Source organism: Drosophila elegans, unplaced genomic scaffold, assembly GCF_018152505.1.
Source record: "Drosophila elegans isolate 14027-0461.03 unplaced genomic scaffold, ASM1815250v1 contig_183, whole genome shotgun sequence".
NCBI lineage: Eukaryota > Metazoa > Arthropoda > Insecta > Diptera > Drosophilidae > Drosophila > Drosophila elegans.
Window position 1 is genome coordinate 795,557 of NW_024545550.1, and position 15,254 is coordinate 810,810.

At 41.0% G+C, this 15,254-nt stretch overlaps 4 protein-coding genes across 13 annotated transcripts; 3 read left to right on the plus strand and 1 right to left on the minus strand.

Moving 5' to 3' along the window:
• Window positions 1-518: 518 nt before the first annotated feature.
• Window positions 519-1,586, plus strand: LOC108134605. Its single transcript, XM_017254970.2, has 5 exons — window positions 519-631; window positions 688-838; window positions 904-1,050; window positions 1,100-1,237; window positions 1,368-1,586. The coding sequence occupies exons 1-5, from the start codon at window positions 519-521 to the stop codon at window positions 1,584-1,586; spliced, it is 768 nt and encodes a 255-aa protein (XP_017110459.1).
• Window positions 1,587-1,785: 199 nt separating this feature from the next.
• Window positions 1,786-8,912, plus strand: LOC108134604 (chondroitin sulfate N-acetylgalactosaminyltransferase 1). The gene is made up of 5 exons (XM_017254969.2): window positions 1,786-1,871; window positions 6,061-7,133; window positions 7,490-7,626; window positions 7,689-7,991; window positions 8,057-8,912. Exons 2-5 carry the CDS (start codon window positions 6,089-6,091, stop codon window positions 8,198-8,200), a joined length of 1,629 nt encoding a protein of 542 aa, XP_017110458.1. The 5' UTR covers window positions 1,786-1,871; window positions 6,061-6,088; the 3' UTR covers window positions 8,201-8,912.
• Window positions 1,865-5,217, minus strand: LOC108134606 (synaptobrevin). 5 transcript variants are annotated; one of them, XR_001773827.2, is made up of 5 exons: window positions 5,082-5,216; window positions 4,732-4,788; window positions 3,466-3,794; window positions 2,948-3,170; window positions 1,865-2,266 (listed from the first exon to the last, which is right to left on the minus strand). XR_001773827.2 is itself a non-coding variant. In XM_017254974.1 (4 exons), the coding sequence occupies exons 2-4, from the start codon at window positions 4,776-4,778 to the stop codon at window positions 2,190-2,192; spliced, it is 453 nt and encodes a 150-aa protein (XP_017110463.1). In that variant the 5' UTR covers window positions 4,779-4,788; window positions 5,082-5,217; the 3' UTR covers window positions 1,865-2,189. The 5 variants fall into 5 exon arrangements, 4 of the variants coding, with proteins under 4 accessions (XP_017110463.1, XP_017110465.1, XP_017110466.1 ...); XM_017254974.1 differs by lacking the exon at window positions 2,948-3,170 and having other exon boundaries at window positions 5,082-5,217; XM_017254976.2 differs by lacking the exon at window positions 2,948-3,170 and having other exon boundaries at window positions 3,466-3,731.
• A 905-nt stretch (window positions 8,913-9,817) lies between the features above and the next one.
• LOC108134610 (TATA-binding protein-associated factor 2N) lies at window positions 9,818-15,213 on the plus strand. 6 transcript variants are annotated; one of them, XM_017254985.2, is made up of 5 exons: window positions 9,818-10,500; window positions 12,457-12,955; window positions 13,211-13,280; window positions 13,721-14,152; window positions 14,759-14,916. In XM_017254985.2, the coding sequence occupies exons 1-5, from the start codon at window positions 10,483-10,485 to the stop codon at window positions 14,814-14,816; spliced, it is 1,077 nt and encodes a 358-aa protein (XP_017110474.2). In that variant the 5' UTR covers window positions 9,818-10,482; the 3' UTR covers window positions 14,817-14,916. The 6 variants fall into 6 exon arrangements, with proteins under 6 accessions (XP_017110474.2, XP_017110473.2, XP_041563538.1 ...); XM_017254984.2 differs by having other exon boundaries at window positions 9,819-10,500; window positions 13,211-13,322; XM_041707604.1 differs by having other exon boundaries at window positions 9,824-10,500; window positions 14,785-15,213.
• The last annotated feature ends 41 nt before the right edge of the window (window positions 15,214-15,254 follow it).

The window sequence follows — 15,254 nt, forward strand, 5'->3', positions numbered from 1 at the left end:
ATGTAAGCCAATTTTTTAATTTTGGTGCTATTTAATTAGTTTGTGATATTTTTAACCATCTGTATTCATAAAATCATAGAAGCTTTTTCGGATTTAAGCAAAACTATAGACTTTTTAGTCCTGTAAGTATTTTAGAAAAGTATTTTAATTCAACAGACTATTTTTAATAGTTTTTTTTGTTTTAATAAACAAAACAAATTCTGATTTTTTTCTGTTATTTTTTAGAACATAGGTATCCAAGGGTTTTTAGGAATCCTAAATTTCAACACTAAGTCATTTGTAAATAAATAAATCCGCCATGTAGTTTGATCCTTTGCAGCACGGTAGTTTTTACACCGCAAAAACAATTATAAAATGTAACAATTTCCCATAAATTTCGCACAGTCGCGTCCCCAATGGCGGACAGAACAGTTGGCATTTATTTTTCTGAAATTAGTTACATGTTTTTTTCATAAATTTAGATGTGAAACGAAACAAGCCACATCAGATTCAGTGCCAGACTAAGAGCGTCTGTACATATGTTGCGTGAGAACCCCGACCCGCACCGGAAGAGCTTGGTGGGGCCCACATATAGGGTGACCATTATTATGCTCTTCATCGGACAGCTTCAGGTATCGGTGGCCATGGAGATGTGAGTAGTGGTTCGGGCAACCTTTGACAGCTCCTCCAGCCGCTTCTCCCTTTCAGCAAGGCTCTAAAGGAATTTCTGGCGGAACGCTACTACCTCAGTCTGGTCCTGTTTCTGGTCAGCTTCCTGTCCATCCAGCTTTACGGCTTCTTCTACAACCTTATCGTAAAGCAACCCATGTGGATACGGATTCTGGCGGGCTTCTGGACGGTAAGCTTGCTGTTGTATTTTTTTCTGTTTGAACACCGATTGAACACCGTTTTTGTCACACCCAGTACGAGGTGAACACCTTGTCGATCATGAAGCCCGCCAAACGAGCCCCGTATGTAAGCCTCATTCTGTCCTTCTTCCTCACCCTCCTTATGATGATCATCAGTGTTATATACGGCAACAAGGCAGTGCATCACAGAAGGGGCCTATATGTAAGTGTCGAATTTGTTTGGTAGCCGTCACTTAACACTTTTACCTCAGATCTCCCGCAGCAAGGTAATCCTGTGGAGCGAACGGCTATATGTGCTCACCTGTTTCGGCATCATCGTGTGCGCCGAAATGAGGAGGGTTACCATCGAGTTTTCTACCCTGTTTATATACACCACAATGTCAAACGTGGTAAGTGTAATGTTACACTTATTTCTCAAAAGTACTGACAGTTTCAGATCAAAATGAGGCAAATTTTTTCATAAGTTTTCGAACACAAATATAGATTAACGTAAATTTAGAAGATACTGTTGCCCCACAGTTCGTCATAATTTTCGCCGCCTCGATGCGAAGACCAAACTTTTATCATTACGATTGTAATGGGGATTATATACTGATCGGCCAGCTGTACTACCTCAATTTCTTCGCGCTGTACATGGGCTATGTATATACGGTGGCATCGTTTATCGAGCTGATGGGCTGGAACGTGACCGTTAAGTCAATCATCGAGGACCTATTTGTCCGGAAAGTCACAGATTGAGTGGAACGCATGCGCGGACTATCGAAACAGCTGGGACCAAATGTTTACCCGAGACGAGGCGTCCGCCTCTCTAGTGAGGCATCAGTGCCTCATCCAGTGTCCATGGAGCAAGTTGATCAGGGTGGCGCGACACAAGTCGTTTCGGTTCAACTCGGTTTGCCGGAAAATCGATAACTGTTTTCTTGGCACGCGCAATTCAACCATCGTAGCTGAATGTAAATAAATGGCTGTCTCTGTGAACCGTTTTGACAAAACTACGTCGGACTTCCTTGGACTGGTTAAATTGTAGGTGGCATGATGTATTTTCACTTGGATGACATACATGTAGATATAATTGTACATATGCAATACACATTCATGTGGACCTCTGGTCTCTGCTACAATACGTAAAAATGTTTCGTTAACATTAAGTTTTAATAATTACATTCTGGTTAAATATATGCTAGACGCATTTTTAGTAAGTTATCCTTTTGATTTCTCAATCCCTCTTTCCCTCTCTGATTGCGCGAAAAGACCAGAAATTGTGGTTTCCGTCCTAGAAGTGAATTGTTTGGTCCCTTTCCATTCCGTATCCGTGTGGTTACCTCACTCCTTCGGAGGCATTTAGTGCGGCGGTGCCTGGGTGATGGCCTTAGTTCCACCACCACTGCCACTGTCACTGCTAGTTGGCCAAACGGACACTAAAATAGGGAAAACACATAGGTTAGAGGTTTTCAATAGATTCAACAAGTAAAATCCCTATCATCAAGCAATCAAACCTATTATAAACAATGCTTTAGCATTAATTATTTTTGTCCCCCAAGTAAGTGACTCACAGAAAGATGTAATCAATTCTAACCGATTAGCTATTATAGGAACAAGCTTACTAAGCTTAATAAACCATCATGTGAATTTAATATAACTTGAAACCCAATTAAAATACCAAAAAATGTTGTAAGGCTTTTTCCTTTTTAAAATTGTTTTTTTTTTTTAACATCTAAGCTCGATTAACTCATCTATTTAATAAGAATTTTTTATGAAACGTTTTAAAGAAGTGAATTCATACTCAAAAAAAAGTTTAATAAAATGTGAATTCTTAAAAAAATATATGAGTCAACTATAAAAATACATTTTGAGGGCAAAGTAACCCATATTGCAAGTTGTTTTTATACTTTCATTATTCATCTACAGAAATTATTTTTCCTCTACTAATGGCATTAAGAGACTCTTATGCCTTTTGATTGCAAAAGTACCCCGACCTAGAGCAAAATATTTTATAGTCCACATACGTTCACATTGAGGTTCTAATCTCCATACATTATACACTAAACAAACACAAAGATAATTAACACTTAGGACAGAGACACAAAAACAACATTTACCTTTAGATTTTTAGAGTTGCTTAGCTTAAGATGTTTATATAAAATAATATACAATTTTAAGTGTATATAGTAGGAGCCCGATACACGTACATAAACGTGCTAAACGATTAGACTGAATCTTAACTTTGCTGTATGGGAATCGGAATAGCATTTTGATTTTTTGTTGGCTTTTCTATTGTTTTTCTTTGTGTGTGTGATTAATTGTATCAATTGAAAAGCGACACTGCAAGTAAACAGAAATTCACAACGGGTTGTCATCAGTACGAGTACGAGTTTGAGTATCTAGTATTGGGTTAGTTGGCTGTGGGCCACATGGATTAGTTGCTAGAGGGCCGAAACCACAGGTTGAGCAAGATTAGGGCGTTGCAGGGCGTTGACTTGCGTCATAGTTGCAAACTAAAACTAAACCAGCCACCTAGCTACACTACTGATCTTTGGCCTGATCAAGTAAAAACCGCAACCAGAAGCCCCAGAAAGCAGAAGCCGAAGCCGAATCGGTGTAAAGACGGCCAACTTACCCAGGACAATGATGAGCAGCACGACGGCAATGACGCCCAGGATGATCATCATCTTCATGTTGGCCCACCACTGTTTGCGCTTCAGCTTGCCGGCCTGCTGTTCGAACTGGGAGGCTCCCTGCTCCAGCTGGTCCGCCCGCTCGCCCAGCTCCGACAGCTTCTGGTCCCGCTCCAGGACCTTCTCCACGTTCACCCGCATAATCCCGACCACCTCGTCCACCTTGGCTTGGGTCTGCTGCAGTCGCTTCTGGGCCGCATTGTTGTTGCTGGAGTGGTGGTCACCGAATTGGTTGTTTTGATGGTTCGGCGGTGGCGGAAGTATGGGAAAACTGTACAATATTATGTGTTTTTTTTTTTGGGACTCTTACACTTATGAAAAGCAGCAGATCATTTAAGCTGCAGGGCACAAAAGCAAGTAGATTGAAGGACGTATATCTTATACATTTAAAGGCTACATCTCCGATAAGAAGTACTATTAAGTCTGACGTTGATCATTATTATTATTGCGTCTGAAAAAGGCATGTCTTTGTCCAGCTGCAAAAATTAAACTCTTTCTTTGTCATCAAACCTCATTTTTTCCTCAAAAACCGTATATTTAAATGCTAAAGCTTAGTTCACCGGTACTTAACAAATATAACCCAAAAACTCAAATCACTAGTTTTTTTTTAGAAAATTGTATGAAACTAAGGGTTTAACATTTGAGTCTAGACTATCACAAAACAATCGCTTAAAGAATTAGTTTTTTTGTTCAAATAAGTTAAATATTGATTAAAAAAAGAAGACTTCAAACTTAATCAAAAAAAACTTTTTTAGCAACTATTGAAAAGCGTTTGCTCATAAGAAAATCTGACTGATTTAAGAGTCTAAAACTTTTCTGATTGACATTTAAATGCTTTTAGAGTTTGGTTCTATCGGCTTTAAGCTATGTTATAAAAATATATCATCTTGGCTTGAATTCGTATACTATTCTTACCCTAAAACTGTGCTAACAATGTAATTTTTATAATTCCTTTTGTCATTGTGTTTTTATGATATTGTTGTCTTTGAGTTCCATATCTGACAGTATTTGATCGCCTTTATTAAAATCTATGTATTACTACGTATCTACCATCAAACATTTGAGTAATTCCAAAGTGCGGAACCCAAACCCTAAGACCTAATTTCCGGTATGTTTTGCCCCTTAATTGGGCAAATGACGTCACTTCGTATGATTTTCCTTGCTTTTGTGCACTGAGCCTGTTGATTCGATGAATTTCCACCACTTACTCGTTGTTGTTGGATCCAGATGGGGAGGGGGCTTCGTTGTTCTCCATTGTGCTGGTGCTGTAGGTGGGAGAATTAATCGAAGAAAGGCCATTATTTGCTGGTTTATTAAGTCAAATGCAATTTCCCTGACACACACACACCCAAAAATACGCAGATTACACGTCCGAAAAAGAAAGAAAACAAACCGCAGCACACACCTTATCTATTTGGCCAATGAATCACTCGGTTTATAGAAATGCCATCACCAACGGGGCGAAAAAATAACTTGTTGCATGCCGCACTGCCAACAAACGCTGTTTGCATGGCTTTAAAACCCCACCTCGGCCACCCACCACCCACCGAGCACTCACCTTGACAATGTGCCTGTACAATACTGCTGTGTAATTCGGGTTTTCCACGGAAAACTTGCGGCTGACTTTTAAATAGCACAATTTTTTTTTAATAAATATCAGCGATCAGTGTTAGAGATGGAAGAACACCAGTGCCAACGTCGATGTTATCGATGTTTTCGCTCTAATCCGTGCTTGGCAGAAGTAATCGATGTTTATCCATATAAACTGGTCACACAGAAAATTATAGCAGACAAGTACTATAATTGTATAAATTGGAAAACAAAGAAGTTTTAACTTTTTCACTTATTTTCCCGATTATTCCTATGGGAGCTTATGATAAAGTCGTATACTATCTGAAATAGGGAGACAACTTTTGGGAAACTGAAGGAAAAGATTGCATAGAAGCATATAAACGGACAGCCGGACTGGATCGACTCGCCTGGTGATGCTGATCAAGAATTTATCAACCATTCAACTTTTGACCTTTTGCAAGGGTATAAAAAACGTTTAGGGTTATTTTTAAGGACTTGTATTTAAAGTTAAGTCTCAATTCTAATATTCATATATTTTTATATCATCCTCACAAAGTGTAATTATTATGACCATAGAAAACATATATATTAAGAAAGAACCGTTTTCTGATTGAATAGAAATTATAATGTTTTGTGGCTCATTAATGGTACAGCTTAGTTAATTTTACCCGTTTATTCAAGGGCAATAACATGGGTAAAATTGTATTCATAGAATATATGAAAATGAAGATAATTTTTTTTATTTGAAACGGTTCCTATAATGGTATCCATAATAATCATAATCATATATTTAGAACCAACGATAGGTTAACAATGATTTTATACTAACTATCGCTTAAAAAAAGCACATCCTTAACACAGTTTGTAGTGCTGCAAAGTGTCACAGCACATTGTAGGCACTACCATAACAGCGAGTTGCCAGATTAACCAATTTTAAATGGATTTTCAAATTGCATAAATTTCAGATCAAAAAAAGGAACATAAGTATGGAAAATGCATAACTCGCTGGTTTCCAAATTGCTGCTGCGTCTGCTGTTGCTGTTCGCCTTGGTGACAGCCGCCTCCATTGTGATTCTTACAAAATGCGGATTCGACGAACTTACGACGAGGGAAACGCAACCCAGTAATCCCAGTGAATCCAGTGGATTTAGTTACGCGCTGAGCGAACGCGAGGCGGCAATTGAGCGGCTAAAACAAGAGGTGCTCACGCTTCGCGCTCAGATCCTGTTTCTGCAGAACAATCGGAGTACCGGCAAGCTGTCCAATGGCAGCAGTCTGCAGCTGCAGGAAACCACCGTCGGTCCATCGACTGCCCCACTGGCCCACCACTACGACTGCAGCAGCTATATCCGCAAACAGGTGGGCGCGGCCGAAATTCTGCACGGACTGCCGCTGAACAACGAGTACGAGCTGATACCCTTCAATCACTTCACCTTCACCCGCGTCTATCCCATCGACTTGGGTCTGGGCAAGCGGGTGGTGGAGAAACCCATCGGCTATCGACGACGTGACCTGATCGATGCTGTCAACAAGGCTCTGGAGAGCCTCAACCGCAACCATTCGGCGAGGATACGGGCCAAGGCAGCTGGTTCCCCGGTTGGACCGCCCTCGGAAGTGATCAAATACACCCTGGATGACTTCATCGAGGGCATATACCGCAATGAACCCACCACAGGCACCCAGTATGAGCTGTATTTCCAGAGTGTCAAGAACCAGGCGAGTCCTGTGAGAAGAGCCCTGGTCATGCGACCCTTTGCCCCCCTGCAAACTGTGCAGCTATCGGAGCTATCCCCCAACGTGGACATTGGTGGCAGGGCCACTCCAAGTCGCAGTCCGCCCGTCATCCATGTGATACTCCCCTTGGCAGGACGTCTGCACAGTTTTCGCAGCTTCATGCAGATGTTCGACAAGTTCGAGGATCCTCGATTGGAGCTCATTGTGGTGTACTTTGGAACTAGTGGACTGGCACAAGCCAAACGGCTGGCAGGACGAACTAAAAGGACACAGTTTCTGGCTCTCAATGAGACTTTTAGCAGGGGTAAAACAAATTAAATTTTATGCTTATTAGACCAATATTTTATAGTCGAATTTTAGTTGAAATTATTAAAAGTTTATTTAACGTGTTTAAGAATTTAATTTTTATATGCTTTGCCTAATGAAAAGATTGTACTGAAATAATGAAACATTAATTATCAACCACATATAACAAGTACCGTAGTTTTTGGATTCTTAGTACTTTCCTTAATTCTATAAAAAAAATACCTCAGTTTTGTTTGCACTTTGGCTTAATGAACAACATTACCATAAATTACATTTTAAACCCTTTTAACCTTAAACTAGCTTCGGGATATTGTAAAACTTAATTCAATTTGATGATTTTATTATTGATTGCAGCCAAAGCTTTGAGACTGGGAGCGGAACATATCCAACCTGCCGCTGAGGACGCACTGCTCTTTATGTGTGACGTAGACATTATGTTCACAGCCAGATTTTTGGAGCGATGTCGCTGGAATGCCGCTCCAGGCAAGAAGGTAAATGCCAGCTATAAAAATTAAAATTTAAATAATAAGATACTTCTTCTTATTTTACTCAGGTATACTACCCGGTGGTTTTTAGCCTGTACAATCCGCACGTTGTGTACATGTTGCAGGGCAAACCCTTGCCTGGCGACGAGGAGCAGCTGGTGATCTCACGGGACACTGGGTTCTGGCGGGACTTTGGCTACGGGATGACGTGTCAGTACCGCTCGGACTTTCTGCAGGTGCGCGGCTTCGACGAGGAGGAGATCGTTGGATGGGGCGGCGAGGATGTGATGCTCTACCGCAAATACGTTCGGTCAAAGATCAAGATAATCAGGGCCACCGATCCGGGCATCTTCCACCGCTGGCACACGAAGGTATAGTCTTATATGGTATACCACATTCCATAGAAATAACCTAGATATATGTATCTATCCTGCAGATCTGTTCCAACTCGTTGACAGCCGATCAGTATCGCGCTTGCATTCGATCGAGAGCTTTGAATGAGGCCTCGCATGCCCAACTTGGATTCCTGGCTTTCCGGGATGATATAGCTGCAGCAAATGCCGCCAAGATGGTATCGTGATACTTGGCTACAACAAAGGTATCCCTAATCGCTTGGCTTTTCTGTCTTCGGCGAATATTCAAGTGTGTGTAAAAGGAAAGCAGTGTGATTTAATATATTTTAAAGAACTAGGCCAATTTATATAGATTTTTGTATATTTTCTAAATTCAACATCAAAAGTTTTGGTAACTGTTTCCATATAGGAACCTCTTAATTTAACGAAAATTAAATTGAATATTAGCCAAATGGTTGTAACAAAGCCAATGCCGAAAACGTATTCTATAATACTTTTTTAGATAGAATATTTGTGATATTGCTTTCATATTTAAGCTATTAATTTTTTTTTAAATTGGCTCGGCTTAATTGACAGTTAATTTTTGTATAACCAAATCATTTAGACCACTGCCACTGTTTCACACATGCGAAAACATATGCTCTGAGCTATAAGTAGGTACAACTTGAGACAATAACTCGTATTTAGCAGAATCGTTGAACTAGCTTAATTGTTGATCTTGTTGCGCCCTCGAATGTGCCACACACACACACACAAATCGCACTGTACACAAACATCACAAATTGTTCTTCCATGACGCAAACTAGATGCAATCTTCAGAGCCCAAGAAACTATATATATTTGTGAGTACCATATCGAATCTGTATCTCAAACTGAGCCTAACAAATCTGCCAGACTGTTGCGCGCTTTGTAAAAACTAAATTAAATCGTTTAATTAAACTTGTCGCCTGGCTGTTGTTTTTTTTATGCGTTGGATGGTTATGATTTTTATGGACGATGCCAACGACCTCCGTCCAGAGTTCAGTGAGCATGCAGACGAAGAAGGTGATCCGTAGCGCCACCTGCTGTATTTCGACTCGTCCCCTCCCACCATGACTACATATTTTTTGGTCAGGCAATTTGTCATGCTGTGAAATTATTTTACAACAAATTGATTTTAACTAACGGTTTGTTCTTGATTATTAAACGAGCTATGTGGGCTATAGATATGAATATGCCTATGTACCCAGTGAAAATTCTCATAGTTAAATTATTTAAACATTAAAATATTTGAACGTAACATTGTTTTTCAAATATAAACTTTCTTTCATGCTTAACATATTTAATTGATTTATACAATAGGAAAATAGTAGATTTCAATATTTTTTTAATTTAAAACTAAATTAAAAACCACTTAAAATATTTTAATCAATGTTGCATTACCATTTAAAAAAATATTTATATAAGAAAAGAAGCAGACAGAGAAGAAGGAAATTGAAAAGGGATCTCTGCGTTCATCATTATAAATAAGGAGCAAGATCATATTTTATATAAATCCTCCATTTATAGTCATAATAATAGTAAATATTTTTCAAAACATTTTTATTGGGCTTGGGAAAATATTATGTCAAATGATTTTCGTTATTATTATCAACACAGCTTAAAGCTAACTTTTTTCTTCAATAATTTCTTTAAGAAATTGTTCAACTACAACGTTTTTTAAATATTTTTTTGTTCAAGGGTATTAAAAACCCCTTGTAGACCCCAAAACAGATTTCTTAATTTGGGACGTCTTCAGGTGGAAAGTCTTTTCATGGTCACGGTCTTGGATTATGTAAGCGTTGAAAAGTGTTTTGTTCCAGTTGGAAGTGGAAATGCTAATCTCATGCTGATTTTAAGACTCAGGTTTCAGGTGATTCAGCAACCGAGAAGTCGGAATAATCCGCGATAATTTCACAGGAGTGTTCTGAGGGGCATTACGCAACAGACGCATAATTAGCCCGCGTTTCGATGAGACAATCGAGGCGTTTTTCGGGCACATCCTCCCTGTCATTCTCCGAAAGGCAAACTGACCATGAAACGAGAGCAGAGCCCGCCCCAAGGTGTTGGAGCAGGCGAAGTGACAAATCGACGTCCCAGCCCAAGTCTGAAAAATTCAAATGAAAGCAACAACACCGAGTGCCAACACCTTAGCCACGAATGCCAGCGAACCACAGCCATCAGCAGCACAAGCGCCGAAAACCGAAAACCACCTCTAATAGCCACGATGATCCGGGGCTGGGATCGCGGTTCAGTGCTCTCGGCTCGGGCAGAACCAAAGCTCGGGTTGGGTTAGAGTTCAAATAAATACGGACCCATCCGTTCCGGCCAGATCATTCGCGGTCTGACGCCAGTCCGAGAAGCTTTGGCTCGTTGTGATACAGTTCGTAAAGGATATATTCGGTTTTACCCCCAAAATTGGAACGGCACGTCGAGTGCCAGGTGCTAAATTTGTGATCGATTCGGTGGAACCAAGTGAAGAGGGGTCACCATGCGTGCTATTATGTTGGTGAGTTCAAATGTAGTGGTGTTCTAAGAAAACTGAGAAAAATCTGGGAAATCAAATTTTACTTCCTGGTAGCCAAATAAGTGTATAATTAATTAATTCGAAAAATTTAAAAAAAATAGAAGTTTTGACGGGAAGGTCACTAAATTAACTGTTATTAGTTACAAAAAGGAATATACCTTTTTAAAAATCAAGCTAGTGAAAAGGACTGGCTCAGCACGCCAGATTAGTTTTTTTAAACACTCTGTTAAACACACACAATCACAAAAAGGACGGTATTGTTAGGGTACAACACTTAAAAATATAAAATGTGTTTCTTTAATTTTCTTAAATGATTTATAATTTTGTCTTCCAATTTTAATCGTAATAACGAACGTGATCTACACGCCAAACACCCTTGGTTATTATTAATTCACAGAGCGTGCATCGTATTTAATTTATTAGGAATAACAATAAACAATAAACCACCCTTAGTTCTTTTAAAACGCTCTTGAAAAAGAGGACATAAATCAGTTCCTGACAATTATTGTTTTCTTACATAAAGTGAAATAGGGGAAATTCGTCATCAAAGAATGTACATACAAACGTACATCTTCCCTGCTGTCCCATCTTTGTTTAATCGTGGAACTTTTAACTAAACCTGACCCCAAAAAAAATGTTGTGTAACATATGTAGAACACATTATGCAACCCCCAAAATATTACGATCATGTTATGTAAATTAAGGCGGACCGACAGACCAAACTCCAGTAGGGCCCCGAAAAACCCATTCATAAGTATTCGATGGCAACGACCCTCGGTCAGCGAAACAATTTGCCACATTCTTATTCACATACCATTCGGTACTCGCTCGAAATATAATTATTCTAATGAAGTTGGCCAGAGTCAGTGACAAGTCACGTCGATCCCCATCCAATTCCATTCCCCACATGCCCAAGCGAAGCCAACACCATCGGCTTTGGCCGGAAGTTGTTCCTGATGCTTGGCTAACAAAGCGTGGCGGCCAGCTAGCAAAATATTTTCCATGATTAACTCGGCTTGGGCTGACCATTCTCGGATTTTCGACTTTAACATATGCCACTGGAGTTATGATTCCGATTCCAATTGCGATTCCGATTCCAATTCCGAATCCAATTCTGATTCATGCAGCCATGAGCCGGTCTGGGAAATGATGTCAATGCTATCTGGCCATCCCCGAGTACTTTTGGCCCGGCCCAAAATCCATTGCATAATCGGTGGGGGGAGATGCTCATATTTCACGCCGACTGGCCACGCCGCGTTGTCGTCCACTTTAGCGGTGTTCATCTGTGTTCGGAGGGCGCCTCAATTACGATCGGAGGCTGCCATGGAGCTCCGTGTTTTGGCCCAGTTGGCAGCTGAACCGTGAGATATGTATTGGCTGGCTGATTCCCCGGCTTAGACGGTTGCGATAGGCTCCGCACTCAGCGGCAATTAAAGCCAATCAACTAATGGCGATCACGCTCTCGGTTTTAAAAAGCATATTGGTTATCTGCCACAGTGCATACATATAAAAAAAAACAAAGAGGTGCTTTGAAAGGATCTTATCTGTGGCTTTGGAAATAGATCACTGAAGTCATTTGAACTGGGGACGCGTAATTAAAAGTTGCCTTGTTGATACCATTGTATGATATGTTATTGCTATTAAGGACCAATGAAAGTAAAATACTTATAGACTTAGTTGGTTTAATAAATACCTATCATACCAAGAATATTACGACTGTGGCTTTCAGATGTGCTTTTGTTCCGCTATTATTAAGATTCCTAAAATTTTTGTTCACATTTTAAAAAGACTTTAAAGCTAAAAGGATATATTTGAATTCGTATATTCCAAAACTATTCCATAAGGACGTACAAAAATAAAATGTGCTTTATTAATCTATTAACATGAGGTGATTCAGTATTTAATCATTTATTTTATATATATATATTTCGTCATTAGCTATCCTGCCTGGCCGTGATTGTCTGTGTCCAGGCAGCGGTCACAGGACCTGAGGCACGCTCTAGTGTGGACACCAAGGATCAGCAGCTGACCACCGCGAGCGTTGGAATCCTGGACTCCGTGCTTCGGGGAAAGAGTCGCCAGTCGCGCTGTGTGCGATGCTACGAGGATCGGGACCGGGATCGCTACTACGGCGGATATGCCAGTCGATCGGGCGACGATATGCGCAGCAGTGCCTGGTATTACACCGGCTACGATGACCGCAGCAGCAGTAGGGATCGCGACTACGACCGGTACTACGATCGCTCCCGCTACGATGATCGTTATACCCCAAGGACCTACGATCGGTACGAGGGACGTGGCTATGATGATTACAGAAGGGGATCCGGGTACAGTGGATCCTACGATCGGGAACGCGGATATGGCTACGACAACCGGGATCGCTACTATGGTGGTGATCGCTACAGTGCTGATCGCTACAGCGAGGGGTATTCCCGGGGTATGTTAAATTAACCTATTGACAAATCAATTACTCAGAGAGTCACATCTTTCAAAGCCCTTTAAATAACAATGTGCAACGTTAACAAAGTAAAATCATTCATTATTCAAAAAAAGAATACCATAAAAAACTCGATAGTTATTGTGGAAAAGGTGCGATCGTCACTTTATTCTTTCCTCGTTAAGAGGTATTTGTTTGACTAGGAAATCATTTCTTATATCTGTTTATGCAAATACCTTTTGCTTTCGTTTTCAGACCGCTTATATGATCGCTCGAGGACCAGCGGGTATGATCGTTACGATCCGTACGATCGCTACTACTCCAGGTATGATTTTCGCAACTATCGCCCTTGGGATGAGACCTACAGGTATCGTCGCACTCCTTTGTGTATATAAACATGTTGTCTGCTATCTCTATATCGTTGGCTTTCTATCACTGAACTGTTTCCCGTTTTTACTCTCTACTTTCATACAACAACTCAACAACACGCTAACAACAACAACAACAACTACAACCACACCAACATCATGTACAACAACAACATGAACAACACACCACACAACAACAACAACACTGTGGACACTGCGGATGATCCACGGCTGGCAATACCAATCCAAAATAATCTAATCCGTAATGCACCCAAACAACTGCACTCACTATTTTACGCCCAAAAAAAAAACCCGTATCCGCCCCGTTGACTCCCACTCGACTACCGCTTCCGCTACCGTTTGCCCAATGAAACAACAATAACTTTGAATGGATCAGAGGTCAATCCGGCTTCGATAACTCCGGCCGTGGTTATTACTTTGCCACCGATGATGAGGAAAGCGACAGGAATCGAGGATATGGCTACTCCTACTCTCGACCCTCCTCCTCCTCCTTCTCCTCCTCCGCGATGAGTTCGCCTTGTGGGCGCATCCCCGGAAATTGTCCCTATGCCGGTGGCTCCAAGGTCACCTCCTCCGCGATTGGCAGCGACAGCTCGCGAGTGGGTGGCCATACCAATGTCCTGGGATCGGAGGGCGGTCCTGGCAGTTGGACCTATCTGGGGGATCAGGAGAAGGGCAGTGGTGGCAGTAGCGGCAGCGCATCGGCCAGCAGCGGCAGCAGTAGCAGCAGCAACGGCTCAAGCGGCAGCGGCGGCAGTCGGGAGCGGGAACGGGAACGGGAACGGGACAGGGAGCGGGATGCACAGAGGTAAGTTGCAGTGGGTGCTGCCCCTGCAACAGCATCGACAATGCACTGAGACAACAAAAAAATCTTGAATCTAAATGACTTGATTTATAAAATTCAATGAACCTGAAATATGTAGAAATAAAATCACCTGAGAAACTGGTCAAGGTTACTTTTTGGCCATAAGTTCTTAAATTTAGATCATATTGACAATAGTTTGAGAATAATATTAACACTTTTTTATCTTTTGATGTGAGTTTGAGTTTGTTTATAAAAACTTTTCTCTAATTTACTTTTGTTGCCTTTAATTCTTTGACTTCAATTAAGGTTTTTCTGAGCTATTGCATGACTTGTTAAAAAAAAAGACATTTATAAGCAAAAATTAAAAAAAAGTAATACTTTAACAACAGTGAGAGACTAAGCAACTACGAAAATATTAATTGATCAAACTTCTAAATTGGTTTTTAAAAATTCATAAAGATTTTTTACCGTAATCATTACCAAAAGTTCTCAAAATAATTGACTTTGAATTCTAAAGTTCAAGAATTTTTTGATGTTTGATGTCTGAGTGCACCCACAGTTATGACCCGCACAGAATCGAACTCGGAATCGGTCACGGCATTAAGATAGGCTTGCCCTCTTGTCGCCCCTTGTAGCTCTTCCTATGGTGGCCGACCACGTCCTCTAGGCGTCAGCTATCTGCTCGAACGGGACGCGGACACCCCATCGGATGGTGCAGGAAACACGGCGAATCCCGCCGGCAATGGTGGAAGTGGTGGTGGTGGTGCTGGTGGTGCTGGTGGCCAGAGCATGCCCATCCCAGCTGCCCAGACAGCAGCCGAGGAAAGTTCCGGCGCAGCCAAGCAGTAACTGGATATGGACACAGAATTAAGGTCTGAATCCAGATCCAATTCCAGGACCGGATGCAGTGCAGCGGCTGGGAGAGATGTCCGCCCGGTGGGCGTGGCAGGGCTTAGTGTAACCTACTATCCGTATTTATGTGTAATTCATAAGCTAAGTCTCCAAAGAAAATATTTATGTGTGGCACAACTTTGCTCAAATAAACAAAATTCAAAGATCCTCAACAAGTGGTTGGTTTTCATAGGGGTAGAAAAAACAATACAAA

Bases quoted from the DNA above. Each gene is read 5' to 3' on its own strand.
- LOC108134605 (XM_017254970.2), top strand. From the start codon at position 519: ATGTTGCGTGAGAACCCCGACCCGCACCGGAAGAGCTTGGTGGGGCCC. The intron at 632-687 runs GTGAGTAGTGGT...TCTCCCTTTCAG, and splicing joins GTATCGGTGGCCATGGAGAT to CAAGGCTCTAAAGGAATTTC. The intron at 839-903 runs GTAAGCTTGCTG...TGTCACACCCAG, and splicing joins TTCTGGCGGGCTTCTGGACG to TACGAGGTGAACACCTTGTC.
- LOC108134606 (XM_017254974.1), bottom strand. From the start codon at position 4,778: ATGGAGAACAACGAAGCCCCCTCCCCATCTGGATCCAACAACAACGA. The intron at 3,795-4,731 runs GTAAGTGGTGGA...AATATTGTACAG, and splicing joins TCTGGATCCAACAACAACGA to TTTTCCCATACTTCCGCCAC. The intron at 2,267-3,465 runs GTAAGTTGGCCG...TCCCTATTTTAG, and splicing joins GCTGCTCATCATTGTCCTGG to TGTCCGTTTGGCCAACTAGC.
- LOC108134604 (XM_017254969.2), top strand. From the start codon at position 6,089: ATGCATAACTCGCTGGTTTCCAAATTGCTGCTGCGTCTGCTGTTGCTG. The intron at 7,134-7,489 runs GTAAAACAAATT...TATTGATTGCAG, and splicing joins CAATGAGACTTTTAGCAGGG to CCAAAGCTTTGAGACTGGGA. The intron at 7,992-8,056 runs GTATAGTCTTAT...TCTATCCTGCAG, and splicing joins TCCACCGCTGGCACACGAAG to ATCTGTTCCAACTCGTTGAC.
- LOC108134610 (XM_041707603.1), top strand. The intron at 12,956-13,210 runs GTATGTTAAATT...TTTCGTTTTCAG, and splicing joins CAGCGAGGGGTATTCCCGGG to ACCGCTTATATGATCGCTCG. The intron at 13,323-13,720 runs GTATCGTCGCAC...TGAATGGATCAG, and splicing joins CCTTGGGATGAGACCTACAG to AGGTCAATCCGGCTTCGATA.